The sequence below is a fragment of the Myzus persicae genome, unplaced genomic scaffold (genome assembly GCF_001856785.1).
Source record: "Myzus persicae strain clone G006 unplaced genomic scaffold, MPER_G0061.0, whole genome shotgun sequence".
Classification (NCBI taxonomy): Eukaryota; Metazoa; Arthropoda; class Insecta; order Hemiptera; family Aphididae; genus Myzus; species Myzus persicae.
In genome coordinates this window covers 355,841-376,398 of record NW_019103956.1, presented here as the reverse complement: position 1 = coordinate 376,398, position 20,558 = coordinate 355,841, and the positions used below count along the sequence as shown (strand labels likewise).

At 26.1% G+C, this 20,558-nt stretch overlaps 3 protein-coding genes across 7 annotated transcripts; 1 reads left to right on the top strand and 2 right to left on the bottom strand.

Moving 5' to 3' along the window:
• Nucleotides 1–158: 158 nt before the first annotated feature.
• On the bottom strand, nt 159–9,575 carry LOC111036857. 3 transcript variants are annotated; one of them, XR_002604813.1, is made up of 4 exons: nt 9,327–9,377; nt 9,059–9,197; nt 8,838–8,916; nt 159–1,331 (listed from the first exon to the last, which is right to left on the bottom strand). XR_002604813.1 is itself a non-coding variant. In XM_022319106.1 (3 exons), coding segments are annotated over exons 1-3 (306 nt in total). In that variant the 5' UTR covers nt 9,487–9,575; the 3' UTR covers nt 159–1,166. The 3 variants fall into 3 exon arrangements, 1 of the variants encoding a protein (XP_022174798.1); XR_002604814.1 differs by having other exon boundaries at nt 9,331–9,371; XM_022319106.1 differs by lacking the exons at nt 8,838–8,916; nt 9,327–9,377 and adding an exon at nt 9,485–9,575.
• LOC111036855 (calcium-binding mitochondrial carrier protein SCaMC-2-like) lies at nt 1,519–13,562 on the top strand. Its single transcript, XM_022319101.1, has 9 exons — nt 1,519–1,719; nt 2,159–2,285; nt 8,418–8,505; nt 8,575–8,686; nt 10,772–10,930; nt 11,172–11,429; nt 11,488–11,655; nt 12,385–12,532; nt 12,594–13,562. The coding sequence occupies exons 1-9, from the start codon at nt 1,519–1,521 to the stop codon at nt 12,773–12,775; spliced, it is 1,443 nt and encodes a 480-aa protein (XP_022174793.1). The 3' UTR covers nt 12,776–13,562.
• A 2,143-nt stretch (nt 13,563–15,705) lies between these two features.
• Nucleotides 15,706–17,129, bottom strand: LOC111036883 (6-phosphogluconolactonase). 3 transcript variants are annotated; one of them, XM_022319144.1, is made up of 5 exons: nt 16,926–17,129; nt 16,695–16,840; nt 16,426–16,626; nt 16,067–16,350; nt 15,706–15,995 (listed from the first exon to the last, which is right to left on the bottom strand). In XM_022319144.1, exons 2-5 carry the CDS (start codon nt 16,825–16,827, stop codon nt 15,876–15,878), a joined length of 738 nt encoding a protein of 245 aa, XP_022174836.1. In that variant the 5' UTR covers nt 16,828–16,840; nt 16,926–17,129; the 3' UTR covers nt 15,706–15,875. The 3 variants fall into 3 exon arrangements, with proteins under 3 accessions (XP_022174836.1, XP_022174837.1, XP_022174835.1); XM_022319145.1 differs by having other exon boundaries at nt 16,930–17,129; XM_022319143.1 differs by having other exon boundaries at nt 16,695–17,128.
• Between the last annotated feature and the right edge of the window lie 3,429 nt (nt 17,130–20,558).

The window sequence follows — 20,558 nt, the reverse complement described above, 5'->3', positions numbered from 1 at the left end:
TTAAAACCTAACTTTAGAAGGATTTTATAACTTCTAAAAAAATGATAGACCATCAGAGTTATCAATTATCCACATCGAAAGATATATTAAGATTGTCCTTAAAAATGAAACTATTTTAAATAAATATGATGAAAATAAATAGGTTCATTGTATTGTATAATTTTTACTAATTATTAAATTAAAATAATTTGTTTCGCATAAAATGTTATAATTGATTTTAATCTATGATAAATTTTATTTAATTATAAAGTTATCAAATGTAACAGATTATTTGGTAAAGATTGGTATGGAAAGCTTCTGTTTTCCCTAAAATAATTTTGGTACTTAAGCCCCCCTTATATTTTTAGGTGATGATTACAGGGTCCGATATTAGAAAAATACTACCAACCTTTGCTGACTTGCTGTGGAAATAATAATGACACAATTAATTTAAAACTTTCATATCAATCAATAAAAAAAGAATACAAATTTTTATTTGACATTATACTTGCTCCGAAAATGGGATGAGTCACAACCAGACGTATACGTCACTGACATTTATAAAACGCCCAAATTAATAATTATGGTACTTAGTACCGAATACCAAACTACCAAAACGCCTCTTAATTTTATTTTTTTTATAATTTTCTAGCTTTTATACCATAGGTCAGGGTGGTCCAAATTGTGACCCTCGAATCCTTTTTTTGCCCCCCCCCCCAAAAAAAAAAAAAGACTGATAAAAAATTTCGAGATAAGATCTCGGAAGTCGGCCTTTTTGCCTCCTAATATTATGGATGCGGGTTTTCCTGAACGGTCTGAATACTATTTACAATCGCGAGCATTCTCTATTTCTCTAAATAAAATAAATTTTTAATAATATCATTTTTCTTCTTTTGAATGCCCCCTTAGTTTTTATAAAAGTATAAATTTGCACACCAACTACAAAAGGTTGAACCACCCTACTTTAGGTTATAAACAGCTGACGATATCTGATCACAGTTTAAAATGACCACATCAAATTAAATCGAAGACCAAAAATAATCAAACGTGGGTGGTAAACTGCATTTGTATTATAAATCATGTATAATAAGTATTATAAAAAGGAAAAAACTATAACATAATAGTATTATTATCAATTAAAATTATAGAACATATTTAAAATTTTAAAAAGCGGACTTTTCAAACGGTTAATGCCATTCATCGTGGAGTTGATCAACGTACTTCTTTGTGTGGTATATGGTAACCACACTGATAAGAAAATTAAGTTGATACAGTATTGATACGTCTTGATAATGATGATTTTGACTTTCGAGACTTAGAGACTTGAGTTGGCCCAAATTTCTTAAAATTTCCTATAGAGTTTAACAGAACACTAGTCAATTTTCTAATAATTATTTATCGTATAAAAACTTCAAAGTTTAATTTTATATTTTTCCCATGTGAAATATCATGTATCTTTGAATTATTTGCTATGTATGATTCTACTTAGTTTGAGTATAGAAATAAAATTGAAGTTACATTTTATTAAGCTAAGTTAACATGGTGAACGCCATTAATCATCATGTGCCTGTTGGCCCCAATAATACGGAAAGCGTAATGCCTCCTCACTATCTACACGAGCTTCCTAATGAAGATGAACTTCGTCTGGCTAAATTATTTGAAACGCTTGACATGGACAAGAACGGTAAAATTGACATACATGATTTGTCTATTGCGTTACATGATAAAGAGTATGCTCAAGTAAGTAAATTATTTTTTTTGAAAATAGAATATTATTAGGGTAACCATATTTAAAAAAAAAATAGGTTAAAAATTTTGGCTTCATTTTAAAGTAATTGAACTCCAAAATTGCTTAATATATTTTAAAGCCAACAACCTATGTTCTTGTTAGGTGAGGTATATTGTTTGAAAGGGTGCTGGTGTAAATTTTCATAATTACTCTGCAATTTTACATGTTTCATTGATGTCTGTATCAATTGTTTGTTTAATTAAAATAATTTGGAGATAATGAGATGAAAATGAGACCAAAAGTGTCTCACTTGAGATTTGTGGGACAAGGGCAGATGATGCTCAAAATAAAGAACAATTCTGTTTTAAATGGGACATATGGTCACCCTAAGTTAATATTGTTATTATAATAAGTAGCTAATTTAATTTAACATTTTATTTTGTTCTATAGAAGTTTTTGGAACTGTCTGATGCTACTAAAAGTGGTTCAATTACATTAGCTGAATTTATACATTATGTTAAAGAACATGAAAAATCATTAAGGCTAAGTTTTTCAAACATTGACAAAAACAAAGATGGTAAGAAGTAATTTAATAAACATTAACTCTTTAAATGTTATGGCAGTTATGATTTATAACTATAATATTTGGCTAACTATGTATTGAAATATAAATAATAATAGTATAATATATTATATTATGAACTCATGTTGTTTATATTATTTAGTATGTATATTTAGTAGATTTTAAAAATACATATTATCATTTTTGAGTAAAGGAGTAGATTGTATTTAATCATTTAATCAGAAATTTGTAAAATAACAGGTATCTGGATATGCATTCTTCTTTTGAATGTGTAAATCAGTTTTTTTATAATGACGTTTACTATACTTGATTATAATTAGTATTTCATGTTCTGTTATTGCATTCAAAGTTTAGTTAATAGGTTTAATTTCATATTTTTTAAAAGTATTTTCTTTTTATAATTTTTAAAATTATTTAGCTTATAACCTATAACAACTAATTGTTATTGTCATTATAATTTTGTTAGAGTCATAATGTGAGGGATAGACATTTGGAATAAATATCCTATGCTCTTTGTTTATACATCATTATAATATAATTATTTTTTATTATGGGATAACTTATTAATATTACATTTGAATTTTTTAACATGTATGATTTTGGTTGATATTCAAATAGAAAATAGTTTTATTAGTATAAAGTTTAGTAGCTATATTATATGTTGACATGTAGTATCATATATAATTTTTATAGAAATTGTCTTATTGGTTCATAATACATTGTTTATTCATACAATTGTTTATAATTATAAGTATACCTAAAATAACTGGTTAGGGTTGTTGCTAAAAAGTACAGCGAAGACTTAAATTTGTAGAGATATTTAATATTTGTTTGTTGTGTTTTCTTGTTACATATAAATTATAAATGGCTTACACTGTTAATTTATTATTTTAAATTACATCAAAAAAAAATTTAAAATATAGTTTGTAATTTATAGATTTTTATTGTTTTTTTTTGTATTAGATATACATTTTTCGGATCTTAAATTTGAAATTGTTATACAAGGTATCTAATTTATTGTTCTTGCTGCAGTTAAAAAATATAAAAATAAATATATTTTTGTAATTTTTTTAAAGATATTTATTGTTCCAATTTTGTCGGAATTCAAAAATAATAATCACAGAGACGTGAAGTATACGCCATTACTTTTACCCTGAAACTCCATTCTCGCTTAGAATCGTTTTTAGTAACAATGATTTACTATTGAATTTAAATTTTGAACTAATAAGATACATTTAAACCCTATAAATACAACAGATCAATTCCCATTTTTTTTTTGTATTTGAGTTTGTTCTAAATGAAAATTATTTAAGAGGATGTCAACTAAATATTTGTTTTCTCTATAAAAATATATCTTATATCGATTTTTTAATAGGTGATTTTACTCTAAGATATTTCAAAACCATCAAAGAAAAAGATTCTGTGTCATAAATACATAAATAAATTTTGTCTATGTTGCGCGTGGGCCAAAGAGAGAAAGCTAACAGTGCTCTGACATCCTCTTAAAGAAGTTCAATAGTTTCAATGAGCACTTTATTCTTTGGTCACATATAGTTTCTTTAATAGCTACTTAAAATAGTCAATTCTTATAATTTTCCATGGTAGTTATGTACAATTGTATAGAAAGCAAACAGTGTAATTTATAACAATTCAATTTTTAAGACAATTTCTAGCTTAAATATTAATACAAAGTCAATTAGGTGTATTTTGTTTTTTATTTTATTTTTATTAACAGTTACATTTAAGAAAACAAATCTTGAAAAGAAATGTTAATTATTAAAATAATAATTTTTTTGTTCCACTTCCAAACTAATGTAGTCTAATGGTATTCAATCGGTAAATTTCAAAAATTCTATAAAATGAAAAGGAATATAAAAACAGTGTCAAAGTCGTGCTAATTCTACGCTATATTTGGATATATTCACTTATAAATTAAAAACACTTGATAAGTTTCAACTGATTGTTGTGCTAAATAAATTTAATTGTTTCATAAAGTGTAACTATTTTATATTTAAAATGATGTTTGGATTTAGCATAAAACACAAAATTGGGTTCAATAATTGGAAGGGAGCTAGCATTTTAAAATAGTAACTAAATAATTATACTAATGGTAACACACTTCAAGACAGTTATAGCACAGCAAATTTATGTTCTGTCAAATTCATTTTTTTTCTTTTAATATAAATTATAAGATGTAAGTGTATAAGATTATAAGGACAAATAAGTGAATTTATTGACTTATTATCAAATTTAAAGGTGACATTATGAAGAACATCTCAAAGGCTTTTATTGTTATTTCATTTTTAATTTAATATCGTGAACATTTTAAAATTAAAATTAAAATTAATCCTAGAGTGATGCTTTAGATAATAATATTGAAACTAACTACATAAAATATATTTTCCTGTACACACATTTGCTATGTTGTAGCACAGGCATACTCAAGCATCCTACAATAAAATATATTGTTTTGTTTGTTTAATATGGTTTTTATCAATATCTGTGTTGTAAAGTACTAAATTGTAATGATGAACGGTAGTTTTCATGCGTGTCTTATAATTTATTTTAATGTAATAGCAAATGATTGTTGCTTACGAAATTACATTACCAGACAATAGAAAATGAGGAAATCTTACTTTCAGTCAATTTATTTACAATTTTAATACTTTTCCTATAGGCAATATTAATATTTGTAAAAGAAATATTGCAATTATTTTCAATCGTTTTTAGAGGTGTTTAAAAGACTTTGGTAAGTTTAGCCGCCCCATTCTCAAATTGCTATTGTGATTAAATACGGGAAGGGAGTAAAAATGAGTGATAACATAATAAGCAGAAATGGATATTGCCCATTAATTTAAAAAAAATATATCTTGTTTTTTTTTTTCATCATTTATATACAAACTCTTGTTGTATGTGCCAAGTCATATCCATATTATGCCCAGAGCCAGATTAAAAGAAACTGGGATAAAATACATGGACCAACTTGGAGACATTTATATGGTTTACTTTTATAGGTCATTAATACATCAAAATTATAATGTATCTATAAATGTAAGGAACCACCAATTTTTTGGAATTTAAACTAATCCAAAGAAATCATTTTTCAATAAGCAGGTATAGTTTAATAGCACATATAGTGAGTGTAATAAATGCTTAGCAGTTAGCATAGTCATTTTATATATTAGCCTGCATGATGCAGTTATTGTTAGTCTTTGTTAAGTACAGGAAAAAGATTGTATATCTTTAAAATAATCAATTTTACCTTATTGTCGAATATCAATTTTATTCATCAATACAACTGATAATAGAAAATATTAGTGTTTTTAAGAGAGGAAAAATATATTTTCAAAATTGTATTTCATATATTTGTTTTATCAAAAAGTTTTTGAAGTATGAGGCCTGTATATTTTTGGGGCAAGTACACACATTGAACTTTCTTAAATCTTGACTTGTCTGATGTGATTATATTATTATCTTCAACAAAAACTTTTAATCAGGTGATCAAAAATAACAATATTTAAATAATAAAGATTGATGTATACAGGAATTAAAAATATTATGTAGTTTAGAAATGAATAATGTATGACCAAAATATTTATTTTGCAAATTTTGAAATTGAAATGAAAAAGATGGGTTTAAAAGTTTATTGTGTATTATTATAATAAATAGCTAGTAAATAGTTTGGTATACATTTATTATATGACATACTTCTATGAATACATAAAGAAAATTACATTTTTCTGTAGGAATCAATGTAACTTCATAAAAAAGGTTTTTATATTTTTTTCATTTTTCTCCTTGATAATTCATCACCTATTTAGAAAATCTCATTAAAAATGTTCACCTTGAATATTTAGAGTGCAGTGGCGTCATTTAAAATTATTTTGTAGAGAAGTCGAACAAATCAAACTGCAATACTAAATACTAATTGCTAATATGGTACTAATACGTGAAAAATATAAAATACTATCGACCCTAGAGGTTTCTTATAAATCACGAATAAATTAAAAACTTGTTATTTTGTTTTTAAAAATGTTTGTTGTGTCAGTTAATACATAGTAGTAGGTAACTAGGTACTACTGTTGGAATGGAAAAAGTTTTAAAAATAAAATTATATGGGATTATAATATTATTGTTATTGTACATGCCCGGCGCCCGCATACTAATCTTTGTAAATATTTACCAATTGCATGTATACTATTAATTGTATCATTTTAGAATGTACCAACAATTTACTATTTCAAAATAATCATAACTCGCTTTAATATTGAAATGTAAAAAAAATCGACTAGATAATGTTCTTACTTCTAAATTTGATAATAGGTCAATTCATTCTAAGACTAAACATAACAGAGTTAATGAATTATTCAGAACGTACAATTTGTTATGTTATGCGTTTGTAAGACTTATACAAGATATGGCGGCGCGCGGCGTCCTCTTTATCAATTATGATTATTGCGTGACAATAATTTAATTTCTTAGTATAGTATCCAAGCAATATTACATTTCCTCAAAATTATAATTACAGACTACAGTTATGTTGTTTTTTCACTAAAAACCAAACTCGGGCCCATTTTTAAAATCAGACGTGAGCAAATACGCCCACTTAACTCCTGTCAAATGACGCCACTAGTGTCATACTCTAATTTAGTTTTTATACTTCCTGGTTGAATTACAAAAAAAAGAATATCGTAAATATAATACATTAATACGTAACAAAGTGTATAATGTGTAATACCTATATATTATGAGAAAAAAAGTAGATATGAATATATGAAGTATAAATGCATTGTACATATTACCTTAAACCGTATTATAAATCACCTAGATTCAATTATGTGTTGAATAAATTATGACAGTAATTACTTATTTAATAGCTTTATCAAAATTGAATTAACTTAATAAACCTATGGGTTTGAATAGTTTAACACAATTTATTAAATAGATGCGTTTAATTATAAATTTATACTTTACACTATTTGAAGCCGGACTCTATATTTATCTGCATTGGCATAATATTGTGTTAAGGTTAAGATTACTTACTATTTATTTAAAAATTAAAAAACAATTGTATCATCGATGTTCAGAAATTAATAGAAACTGATTTAAGTTTACTATCGAATTTTCTATTTACGATAAATTCTCAAAATGTATTACCGATTTATAGCAAAAATGTTTGACATAAAAGAATATAAGTAATAAAATACAAATATGAGGTAGGATGTTCTAGTATTCATATATTTGTCAGTCATTAAGATGATTAATATTATTTGAAATAATAATGTTAAAAGTATTATGTAATGGATAATTTTATCGTTGAATTTCATAGAATATATTTTATCGTAACTGAATATTGTGTCTAAATGAGTATACGGTCATATTATGGCTCAAGGGGCCGAGATGTATGTGCATATGAAGATGAAAGCTTCTAAAAAATCGATTATTGGTTTTTAGTTGACATTGTAACTAAGTTGAAAATTTCAAAGAAGTTTTTAAAAATAATTAATTTTTTTAAGGATAAGTACATTTATATATTTAAAATGTTCTTTTAAAGACGTTTAAGTTCAACGAATATGAAAAACTGGCGATAAGGTTAATATTTCAGTTGGTTGAGTATAGTTTTGTCATATATCTTATTAAGAAATAATATTTATGGGCGTATAATATAATTTAATTTTAAATTATGATTTATTTAATACTGAAGTGGCAATTTAAAATTTAAGATGAAAAAGTACTATTTACACAGTTATCATTCAATATTTAAGTTATTACGAATTTATTTTATGTAAAATTATGATTTTTTATTTGCTTGAATACTAACATTACAAATATAAATAATACATATTATTCCATTAATAGTTTAACCTATATTATTGAATTTCGATTTTTAATTGTACGATAGTCGATAACTTATACGCTTTACACACTTCATTCTGCGCATTGCGGATATTTGAATGTACCAAAGCAAAATGAAAACTGCACTACTTATTAAAATAATTTTGTGTTTCTGAAATGTCATATTTAAATAAACTTGCCCCATTTCCCAAATTATGACAAAAAAGGAAATTCCTTAACCACTTTAAACTTACGATTTATTTTTAAGTATTAACAATATATTTTCTTTAGGGAAAATTGATCGATACGAGCTTATAAGAGCCTTTCAAGAATTAGGAATTGAAATTGACGACGCCGAAGCTATAAAACTTCTTAAAAGGTAATTAATTCAGGGTTGATGTTTTAAAATAAATGAAGCTAGCTTATGTTTTTTTTTTTTATACATTAGGATGGATAAAGACGGTAGTTTAGAAATTAGCTTTGAAGAGTGGAGAGATTTTTTACTTTACTGCCCCTTTACAGACTTACACGACTTAATCAAATATTGGAGGCATTCAACAGTAAGTATGGATTCTTGATAAACATTTTTAAGTGATTGCAATTTATTATTGATCCAAATGATTCATTTTATGCGTAATCAATATTTGAAAAGTAATAAAAACTTAAAATTGAGAAATACTATATATTCTTAACGTCGCGAATGTTATGTACCTAGTTCGATAATTATACGCTTGTATCACGTGTGTGACTGCCCCCGCCAATTGACATTCAGCAGCGTTCTGTTTTAGACCTGTGCAAAGAATTATTTTAGTAGACTGGCTATGTGATGTAGTGAATTTTATTCGCGTTTCTATAACTATTATTATATATATTTTTTTTTATAAGAACTTTAACTATGGATACACATAATTTTAAAATATTAAAATACTCACTTGACCAAGACGAAATTGGTGGTTTATGTAATATTGATTATGAAGAGAATTGTCCCTCGTGCTGTGATATCTATAAATCGTATTTAGAACTTTATAAACATATGGTTTCAACCAAAGTAAGTACTTGAAAAAACGTTTCCTAAAAAAACATATATTAAGATATTAAATTAAGGGTACTTATATAACATTTTGATTAATTTTTTTCTAGTCAAAAAGTAATGTAATTATAGTGAACTTAAAATATAAAACTAAATAACTTTTTTATTACCAACTTAAATAGTTATTTTATTTTTATTTTTATGGGACATCAATATAGTATAGTTAGGTTTATTAATTATGTCATTGAAATAATTTTTTACTAAAAAAAAAATACATAATTAAAAATATTTTTCGTAATAATTTTATAAATTTATCTTATTTACGCACATAATTTTAAATACAAATGTTGTAATGCATTGTTAATAGCTTTATAGTTAAATAGTTTCTTGGGACTTTGGTCTACTGTTTAAATATGTAATTTTATCAAGAACTCTTCCTTGTTTATTTAATTGCGTTCAATCTTATCAGCTGTAATAGATAAATGAATACATCGTATTATTACCTACTTTTTAGCTTAATAATTTTCATGATTAAGTATATTACTATATTTTAATACTTAAAATTATGAATAATTATCTATTATAACGTTTTGCTAATCCTTTTGTTTGAACATTTTATATTTTTTTTTTAAATTGTAAATTTTTTTTTGTTTTTATATTCAGAAAAAATAAATATCCTGTCGATATTTTGAAAAAAAATAATGATTTCAATTAGTTTTGTAAATAAATACTGGGAACGGATTAATTAGAAATTTAAACAAGATTTTAATATATTGCTAATAATGTACTATGCACTTGGCAGGTATCTGTAGGTTGAGCTCACTTAATCCAAGGTCAAAACCGTTTTTTTGTTTGACACTATTAATAAAATATAATTAACAAATAACTAATCTTCCTGAGTAGTTTGGGAAAATTCCAATTTGAAATAATCCTTACTGGATTTTTGTAAAAAAGTCTATATTACATATTTATTTAATATTTGTGTAATATATTGTTATTTATTATTTATTATTATTCACTTCTAATAAAACAAACTTAAACCTAATTATAATTCAATAACATAATAATATTAGTTAATTTGTTGAAGTATAAATAATAAAATAAAATAAAATAATTCTTTTCAAAAGTCAAATATTTGAATACAGTTTTGTATTATACCTACTCTATTTATATTATATTGTCTTTTACGGGACCATACCTCCTATGTAAAAAATGTGTAGTCTTCAGAAAACACAAAAAACATTTTAAATAAAAATAATACATAAGAGTTATTTCATAAACAATTTATACTTGGTAACACATTGGAGGATTTTTCTACAACGAGATAGCAGTTAGGAGGTATTTCATAAATTATTTATTGTAGGTAACAAAAGGTAACACATAGGAAAAATTGTTTACTATTTATCATTAATTCTACAATTTAGATAGAACATAGTAGATTTTATCAATAAATAGCTTATTTTTTTCTGAGTCCAGGTATAACAAAATCTCAAAATCATACATTTATCACATAGGAGGTTTATTTCCATTAACAGATTTTGTTTATTCTGAAGAAAGTCAATTCTTTGTAAATACTACAAAACATCAAATATTAATGGTGACATTGTAATATTAGTTTATAGACATTGGGGAAGACATGAATGTGCCAGATGATTTCACCCAAGCTGAGATGATAACAGGGATGTGGTGGCGGCATCTTGTATCTGGTGGTGTAGCTGGCGCTGTCTCAAGAACTTTTACTGCACCTTTGGATAGACTTAAAGTATTTTTACAAGTAAGACAATGTTTTGATGTTTTGACAACTCATTTAATTGATATTAAAATCTATAGTTTAATCCAAATTGCTGTGTATTATTAGATGTATATCTTACAATTTTAATTTCAAACAAAATAATACATCTCCAATTCACTTGTATTCAAATAGATATTAATTAATATTTTATATTGAGAATCTTTGAAATTATGATTATGATTATTGTTACTTAACTATAAAAATAGCTTAAAATGTGTCTTAGGTATACGGCAATCAACATAGTAATATAACAACTTGTTTCAAAAGCATGTTAAAAGAAGGAGGAAAACGAGGCATGTGGCGTGGAAATGGTATTAATGTACTCAAAATAGCTCCAGAGTCTGCGTTTAAATTTATGGCTTATGAACAAGCTAAACGCCTTATACGAGGTTCGAGAACTAAAGACTTAACAATACTTGAAAGATTTATGGCGGGATCACTTGCAGGAGGTTTTAGTCAATCATTAATTTATCCCTTAGAAGTATGTTACTTTTGTTTTTATAATTAGAATTATATTTATGTTTTTTTCTTCTTTTTAGGTTTTAAAAACAAGATTAGCCATAAGGAAAAGTAATCAATACAAGGGTATATTTGATTGTATCCAAAAAATGTATTACCGTGAAGGTATGCGCAGTTTTTACAGAGGTTATGTACCCAACCTTTTAGGTATACTTCCATACGCTGGAATTGACCTTGCAGTTTATGAGGTAATTATCTTTAAGTTTAAAAGGTGATCAATCTAAGTGTTAATACTCATTATTTTTTTGAAAAGTTAAAATTTTTTTTAATCTTTATATTTTGTCTTTTTTTATTTCATATTATGCTAAGCAGACTTTTATGGTAGAGTGGAAGATATGTCTTATTAGCTTGGTTCTTGGCTTGGTTTTAGATATTCAGCAAGCTTCTCGTTTCTCAAATTCTTCGTAAAACTTTTTTATTCATTATGTATTCTGTGTATTCGAACTCCTAGGCATCCATTGATAACACCATCTCTTAAAAGCTAGAAGTTATTTCTTCCTTCGTACTAGTATTTCCTCACTTTTATCTCAATAAAGTAACAAGTATAATAATTGTAAAAATAATAGAAGAATTTAAAGTTGATAAGCAGAGTAGTGTCAGTAGACCAACTTTTTTGGGGACCTCTGTGAAACTCTACTTCACTTGTCTAAACTTTAAATAATTATAATTATTTAACCACTCATTCAATACTTGTTATTGATGCATAAAAAACTTTAAAAATAATAACGATATAAAATTTTTTTTTTAAAAGTTTTGTTGGCGAATAATTATGTTCAAACAATAAAACTCTTAAAACAATGAGTATTTATATTTAAAATAAAATATATTTGAAATGTATTTCATATAAAAAAAATAACTGAAAATTAGTAATTACATATTTCATTATTTTATCAATCATGTTCTGTATTATTTTGTAGACATTAAAAAATAACTATATCGCTTCACATAACAATGGTGAGAAACCTGGAATGCCTTTATTATTGGCGTGTGGTACTGTTTCTAGTACTTGTGGCCAGGTGTGTTCGTACCCTTTAGCTCTTGTCCGTACACGTCTCCAGGCACCTCGTAAGTTATTACATTTATATTCTTTATCATTTTATCAATAATTGATCTATTATTGTTTCAGATTTAGAAGGTCCTGATACAAGGACAATGATGTCAGTATTTAGAGAAATTTGGGTAAAAGAAGGTATGGTTGGCTTGTATAGAGGCATAACTCCAAATTTTATGAAAGTAGCACCTGCTGTTAGTATAAGTTATGTCGTTTATGAACGATGCCGTGAAGCACTAGGGGTCACTATGTCGTAACATACGTTTTTTGAACTTCTTCATATTTATTTATCTCTTGACATTCAATATTTTTCATTCATGTTTTTAAAATATTGTCTTTAATTTTACAAACATTTATTGGTGTTTGAATTTAGGGAAGTATGTCTTGAAGAAAAGTGATCTGAAAGGGTAGAAATTATACGTTACAGTCATGGTTACCATAAGGATAAAAAAAATATTAAGTTTGATTATTAACTATGTTGAGAATATGTCGAATGCTAACATAAGTAATATTTATATTATAATTATTAATAATTATCCTAATATGTAATTATGTATTATCACAATGCTTGTTTGTAAAATACATCTTGATATTGTTACCAATCAAATTTAGGCTCAACATAATTTAATAGATTCTTGTAAACTTTTTTTGATTTCTTTGTCTCTAACACAAATGCTTTTTCTACCTACATTCCAGATGCAACATAATTTTTCCAAAATAAATAAAATAGGTTCTTTTGTAAAATCCAATTAAAGAGATAAAGTATTGTCTTCACATTTTTTGACTTGCCTGCTATATATTTAGAATTGGTCATCATATTAAAAGAATATTCTCAAGGTAAATAAATATATTGTAATTTTTAACCTAATCTTCTTTATCAACAATTTAACTGATTTTAACTCTACCCCTTAAAAATTGCAATATTTTTATCTTATTTTTTTTTTTTCAAAAAAATTGTTTAAGTTTGTTCCTAGTCATGCGTGACACTTTTGTTTTGTAAAATATTGTTGTTTGTAAAACTTTTTTGTTCTCTTTGTTCAAAAATAAATGTTTTTCAATTTTGTAAACAAGATTTATCTTATTGGTTTTTTTTATGAATAATTTTTGCCCTCCATTTTGATGATATTTAAATTGTGTACATATTTTTTAGCTAACTCAATAATACATATGGTGCTCAAATTAAATTAGTTTATTAACCAAGTATTGAGCAATGTGTCAAAAAAAAAAAAATGTTTGCTGTATATACATGTTTAAGCATATTTTTACTAATAATTTTTTTTTGTGCTGTTGAAATTGAAGCATTTAAAATATTTCACTTTTAATTATGTGAAAATTATTTATCATCTTAGTCAAAAATTAAAATGTAATTTACACTATACATAATATATGTATATATCATTCCATTATCATATAAATTTATAATAATTATGAAGACGTTTTTAAACAATTATTTTAAGTGTTATACAAATTATAGTTTATTTATTATCTATCTATTTCATAGATTACTTAATCATTATTTTTAATACTTATATTCATATAAAAACTACTAGGATCTACTAGGCATAAGCTCTATTTTAATTTATATCTATAATAAATTTATAAATTAAGGTTTTCTTTATATTTTAGTTGATAAAAAAAATTACTTAACATATAATATGACAACATAATATCACAGAATATTCTGTGATATCATGTTACAAATATGTATAGATAAGACTGATTATGGTTTATATATTATTAAAGATTAATGTTTGCTAAAATTAGAATTATTATCACAAATATTTTCATTTATTTGCAAAATATTGTATATTATGCTAAAATATTACCCACCCCTGAATGTTGACATCTGTTAAATATAATTATATACAATTCAATATTCATTCATACTATAGTCTATATGAACAAATCTTAAATGCTGTATCAATCAGTATATTTTGCTCTATCCTCTTTGGTTTTAACTTTTAATATTTGTCTGGTGGTCTATGTAAGTCTTAGTATGATTTCTTATACTCAACTTATAACTATAAAAGAAAACTGCTTTATAAGTTAATTAAGATGATTAGATTTACTTGTTTTATAACATTTAAGGTGAATATTTATAAAATAAAAAATTATATACAATGGCTTTAAAATCTCACTATAAACATTTTTATAAATTAATAATCATGATTTCTTTTTTACAATATAAATTTAAAACTAAGCATATAGACATGTTAGAATTTTTCAATAAATATTTCGATTGCAATTATCTTATACTTGTGTTTACTTTTTGTAAATCCATAGGTGGAACTATCTGTATTGGGATATACTATTAAACACTCAACATCTGTACAAATATATTTGAAATCGAAAAAATATTTATATTACTTTTTATTTAATTTAACTAATACCCAGTCATATAATGAACAAAATATAAATTGTTTAACAATTACATGTGTTGAGTTAATATTTCATTTAAACAATCAATTATACTGAAGGTACACGGTGTATCTTTAAAAAATACCGGTTGACAGTATGCATCGACCGTTGTCATTAAATAAATCCAACAATAATAGTATCTAATTAGTATTGCAAAGGTTGGCATATACTTCTAAAATACGCTCAGAAAAAATTGTATATTAATACATTTTTAACATTTTCTTCATAATATGAATTGTTATAAAAAGTACTCTAGGTACTATACATTTAAAAAATCTAAAATATTCCTTTATAATGTATGAAATCCTAAAATATGCAAAATAGCATTTAATATGTTATTATAAAATATTATTAAACTTAATAGAAATATATTGTGTAAATACACAAAAGTATTATATTTTGAATTAGTTAATATAACTTATGGAACCTATGAAATAAATCTCCTAAAACTATATTATAGTTAGAATTATCCCCTTATACTGAAGTATAGCTCTGCTCATGTGAAGTTAAGACATCAGTGGAACAAACTATTAGGTTAAAATTTTGGTTGGTAACTCCATCTACTTTATTTTGCACTCGGCAATCATTATAATTATAAAAACTAGTTTTGGGATCAGTTTTTTTTTTTTTTTAATCGAAATAATTGCTAATTCCCAAGATGAACTGGACGTGTTAATTTACAATAACCTTACTAATTATATAAAAAAGGTTAAAAGTAAAAAGAAAAATCATGAAAAGCCTTTTACTTCAGATAAAAAATATTTGATAGTTATATCTTATAAATTATTTACTTCTTGATGGATTTTTTTCACACACAACATAAAATAAATACAAATAGAGTATGAATTTTATCAGGATAAAATTTATCAGACACCAAAATTTAAAAAATAAATAGTTTCCATTCTTAACCAATACCTTGTTAAAAATAACATAAATAATTTACAAAGACGTTTCTTCTTGTAATAGCTTGGCTGCAGCTTCATCTAATAACCATTGTACACTACCATTTACTGGCTGTACACAATTGGCGGGTAATTGTTCACCATCCTTAAGAATGCGCTAAAATATAATAAAAAATAATACAATATAATAATCCTTTTATTTTATGTAATGTACATTCCAAATTGTACCTTCAAAATATCAGCTTTTGAGCTCCCGGTTGCTATAAATGCACAGTATCTGGCATTATTGAGAATTGGAAATGTAAAAGTAATTCTGTTTGGTGGAGGCTTTGGTGAATCAGAAATTGGAGCCACCCATACTGATGTTTCTTCACATAATTTGTGTCCAGGGAACAAAGAACATGTATGTCCATCAGGACCAACACCCAATATTAATGCGTCAAACCGAGGCAAATCGTAGGGTGCAAAATATACGGATATCTTTTGGATGTAATCTTTAGCTGCCTCATCAACTGCAATGCAAAATCCAATAATTTATTCATACATATAATTAATCAACACATGCAGAACATGCACTTGGTGTTTACCGGGAAGTTGGGGGTTTATTTTAATAAATTGATCTTCACTGATAGGAAGGTTGCTGATAAATTTGTCTCTATACTGAGCAAATGTAGACTCTGGATCATTAAAATCCACCAGTCTCTCATCACAAAAAAAAAATCTCCACTTTGACCAATCTGTTTCAACTTTAGCCAAATATTCGGATAACAGCGACACGACCGATCCACCTTAAAACATTTATAGTGCAATCTCATGCATTTTCCGTAAAGTTAAAATAATACATAAATCGTTATACCAGAAAGTCCAATTTTAAAAACAGCATTTCCTCCTTCACCCAGTACATCATTGGCTAGTTCCGAGAGATTTTTGGCCAATTCTGCACCCAGCTTTTGTGTATTTTCGTACACCGAAATTACTTTTGAAGCCATTTTTGAGTAGGTACTTTGGATCCAAAACCACCAAGACGTGAAATTCAGACAATGAAGGTTACAGCGTTGTATTAAGTGTTAAGGTGATAATAATATACCTACTATTGGCTACCTATTACCTAATGTCCTAATTGAGCATTATTTAATAGGAAATGGAATTATTAGTATACTAATTTAATATTATTATTAGGTATTATAAAAATAAAATGTTACATTAATGATCACTGATAAGTAATCACTATCATGTGTTACAATATGACGGATTAAGAATGCCATGAAGACTATTACTATAGTCTATAGCTGATGAAGAGGACCAAACTCCAATCCTGAAAACATCCCGAAACGAGTCGTACGGTTTAACGGCCACAGGTTGCGCTGCAGTCGCAGTAATCGCTACTCTAACACGCGTAGTATAGAGATTTTTTTACTTTTTTACATATTTTCGGAAATTATATGCATTATTTTGAACCATGACCAACTATGAATTTTATAGCTTGTAAAATCCACACTCATTTAAGCGCATATTATGTGAATATTTCAGAAACATTCAACAATCTTAAGAAACAAATTTTAGTGAAACGATACATTTCGGTATAAAATGATCATTCATACTTTCACAAACACAAATCACAATATGTGTACCTACCTAGCCAGTGGCGGCTATCCTATAATCAAGGTATATCATCCTTCGTCACACCTTATAATTAGGCCATGGACCATGGTGGGTAATGATCCCAACTGAATAAGAAAAATGAGTGGCTACTATAGTCGTGTCCCGCGGTAAAAATTTCTTCGGAATTGCGACCCAAAATTTAAAATTAAATTAACTGAAATAAATAAATTAAAATTAAAAAAGCTTCATTAACCTTCACATTTTTATACACACTTAGGACTGTCTGTAGCATACGTAGATACTTTACTGCATGTAGGTTAAAAAAAAATGATGTTTTGTTTTTATCTAAAAATATTGACACTGGTAAAAAGGCACATGATATTTCTTAAGGTTAAAAATATTTATATAAAAGTATTCGTATAAATTCAAGTGTGTCAATTTGGTTTTCTTCTAACCGTTTTATAGCATTTCTAATAATTTTTTTTTTTTTTGATTAGGTATATTTGTTCTGCGAATATTTAAGTGAGTGCTTCTTAATTTTTGTATAGGTATCCTTTTGTATATTTCTCAGATCATCGAAAAGAACACAAAAATATTAGGGTGAGCACTGTAGAACAAAGTGTTGAATTTCGAATGAAAAGCCTCACAACTATTATAGTAGTGGGCATAGTAGACGCTGAATATTCTGTCCAAAAAAAAAAAGGGAAGTTGGACTTGTTTAAAATGTATGTTTCCAATATTTAATCAACAAATATTTCTACTTTTTAATTTCTTGGTCGAATAGCCATTAAGTAATCTGTAAAACAGTTATAATGTCGAATGAAATTTTGAGTGAAAAAAAAAGGTTAAAAGCCCTGGCCGTAAACGCGTCTGTACCTAAAATTAACTCGGGCTGTCATTCGGATAAGACCTTTTGTCGTATATAAAAAAAATAGATATCTTTGGGACGCAACTAGTATGCAGCCAGAAAAATATATATTTATTTAATAGGCAATACACCAACCGGCGGGGCAGTTATCCAATATAAACTATCTTATACTGCAGTCTGCATTCATAATGGAAGAGGCAAGTAGTAAATAATAAGTAGGTACCCAATATTAAACAAGTTTAGTGCATTGACATTAGAAAAGAAATAATAGGTAGTAAAACTGTAAATATATTAGATGTAGAAATCATTACATTTTCAATGTTTCTATAGACAGAGCATCATTATACTATAATGTTATTACTATGATAAATGGATTTTATGAGTAATTAGAAATTCTAGATAAGGAACAACAATGATACAAAATAGACTAGAAGACTTTCTGATAATAAGTTGTGAGAGAGGAATAGATTTATTAATTCATTTTATCATCATTATTAAGAGCTAACCATTTTTTTAGTTACATGAAAATATAGTAAAATATTTTAAAAAAATCTTAATCTATTTTAGATTCTAAGCGGAGCGATTAATGTAAATTCATTTTTTTCTAAACAAATACATTTGAAAAGTCATTGTGTGTAATGTGTATAAAATATAATAATATAGGTACCTACCTTATAAGTTTCAAGTACCCACGAATAATATTTTCATTTACAACAAAATAACATAAATCATTATTCTTGGTCATTTAATGTTACTTCGTCCTGTTTGAACGTAAAAAAACTGTGTTTATAGATTTTTGAATTTTTTGATTACAGAAAAACCGTGAAAAAAAAAACTATCGTGGGCCTCAGCTATATAAATTGAATAGGTACTTTAAACATTTTAAATTATACAATTACCTATTTGTAAATTTTAATGATATGAATTTTGTCAAAATTTGAATTTTAAATGCTTATAAGAAAATGTATCTTTGTATTTTTATAATTTTTCAACTGATATTGTAAATATATATCAGGAACCTTGTATTACATTTTCAAGTTTTAAGACAGTGTGAAAATTTTTTTATCGACATAAATTTAAAAAAGACCAATAATAATCGAAAATTGCTTATGCCTATTAATAGTTTAACACGTGTCAAAATATTTTGAAAATTTTATGGTGTACATAGAAAACGCTGATATAAACTTTCAGTGAAAATTACATGTATCTACGATATTTCTTTTTAGAATTAGGTAAATCAAAAACCAAATCGATTTTATTGAAAACCGGGTTTCCGTAAAAATTAACATATGTCCTTAATTTTTTGTTTGTTTTTCTTGCCACTTTTGAAAACTTTTGGGAATTTTTTGCTTTTGACCACAAAAAGTATGAACTAGATTAAGGTTGTATTAGAAGAGATGCTGTTGAAGAAAATTAATGCATTTATCGTCCTTAAACGTGATGACGGAAACAAAAAAAATAAAAAGTACATCATAGTAAAATCAATGCATTCATCTCTCCCTCAGAATTTAAAAGTTTGCCGAAAAGTCAATTACATATTTTACGAGTTTTCAAAATAAGTAAGACATAGGAAATTCACCCACAAATTAACAAATTCTCATTCAACAATTTTCTTATTTTGTTGTTTTCAAAAACTTTCAACCCAAGGGGGTTGAAATATAATCATCAAATGTCATTTTATCATTTTCTATACGTAATAAAAATATTTCGACCAAACTATTTATAGACATTTTAAATTTATTTTGTATAAATGTCTATACAAATGTATTCGTTTGGTCAAAAAGCTTGAAAATTGAGTTATGACTAATAATGTCTCATCATTTATACGTTTATTAGCGAACTGTCTATTCATTTTTAAATCAGGTGATATGTTCATAACTTCATACTACATACCCCATCACCACCCTTTGGCGTGTATCATAAATATATGAATCTATTATTCTTGGAAAATTCAATTGATTGTACGCCTATCTTTATGGAAGAGCAAAAGTGTTTCTGGCCTCACCGTTCTACAGTTACACGCAACGCTGTCTGCTGAAATTACGTCTTAGAAACCTGCAGTATTCTCTCTCAAGTCGATGTAATATACATTGACTTTGCAAAAGCATTCCACCTCGTTGACACAGATCTTATACTAGTATATGGTGGACTAATCGTCTTAGTCAGTGTTTTGCGGAAAATCGGTTGTGAAGAGCTACTTTTTTTGTGGTTCACTCATAATAGGAACCAATGGGTTAAAATCCATAAGAT

Excerpts from the sequence above, each read along its gene's own strand:
- LOC111036855 (XM_022319101.1), top strand. The coding sequence starts at position 1,519 with ATGGTGAACGCCATTAATCATCATGTGCCTGTTGGCCCCAATAATACG. Across the intron at positions 11,430-11,487 it reads CATTAATTTATCCCTTAGAA|GTTTTAAAAACAAGATTAGC; the intron begins GTATGTTACTTT and ends TCTTCTTTTTAG. Across the intron at positions 12,533-12,593 it reads TACACGTCTCCAGGCACCTC|ATTTAGAAGGTCCTGATACA; the intron begins GTAAGTTATTAC and ends TTATTGTTTCAG.
- LOC111036883 (XM_022319144.1), bottom strand. The coding sequence starts at position 16,827 with ATGGCTTCAAAAGTAATTTCGGTGTACGAAAATACACAAAAGCTGGGT. Across the intron at positions 16,627-16,694 it reads TTTTAAAATTGGACTTTCTG|GTGGATCGGTCGTGTCGCTG; the intron begins GTATAACGATTT and ends AAATGTTTTAAG. Across the intron at positions 15,996-16,066 it reads CAAAAGCTGATATTTTGAAG|CGCATTCTTAAGGATGGTGA; the intron begins GTACAATTTGGA and ends ATTATATTTTAG.
- LOC111036857 (XM_022319106.1), bottom strand. Across the intron at positions 1,332-9,058 it reads ACCAATTTCGTCTTGGTCAA|GAAATTTTAAGAAATTTGGG; the intron begins GTGAGTATTTTA and ends TAAACTCTATAG.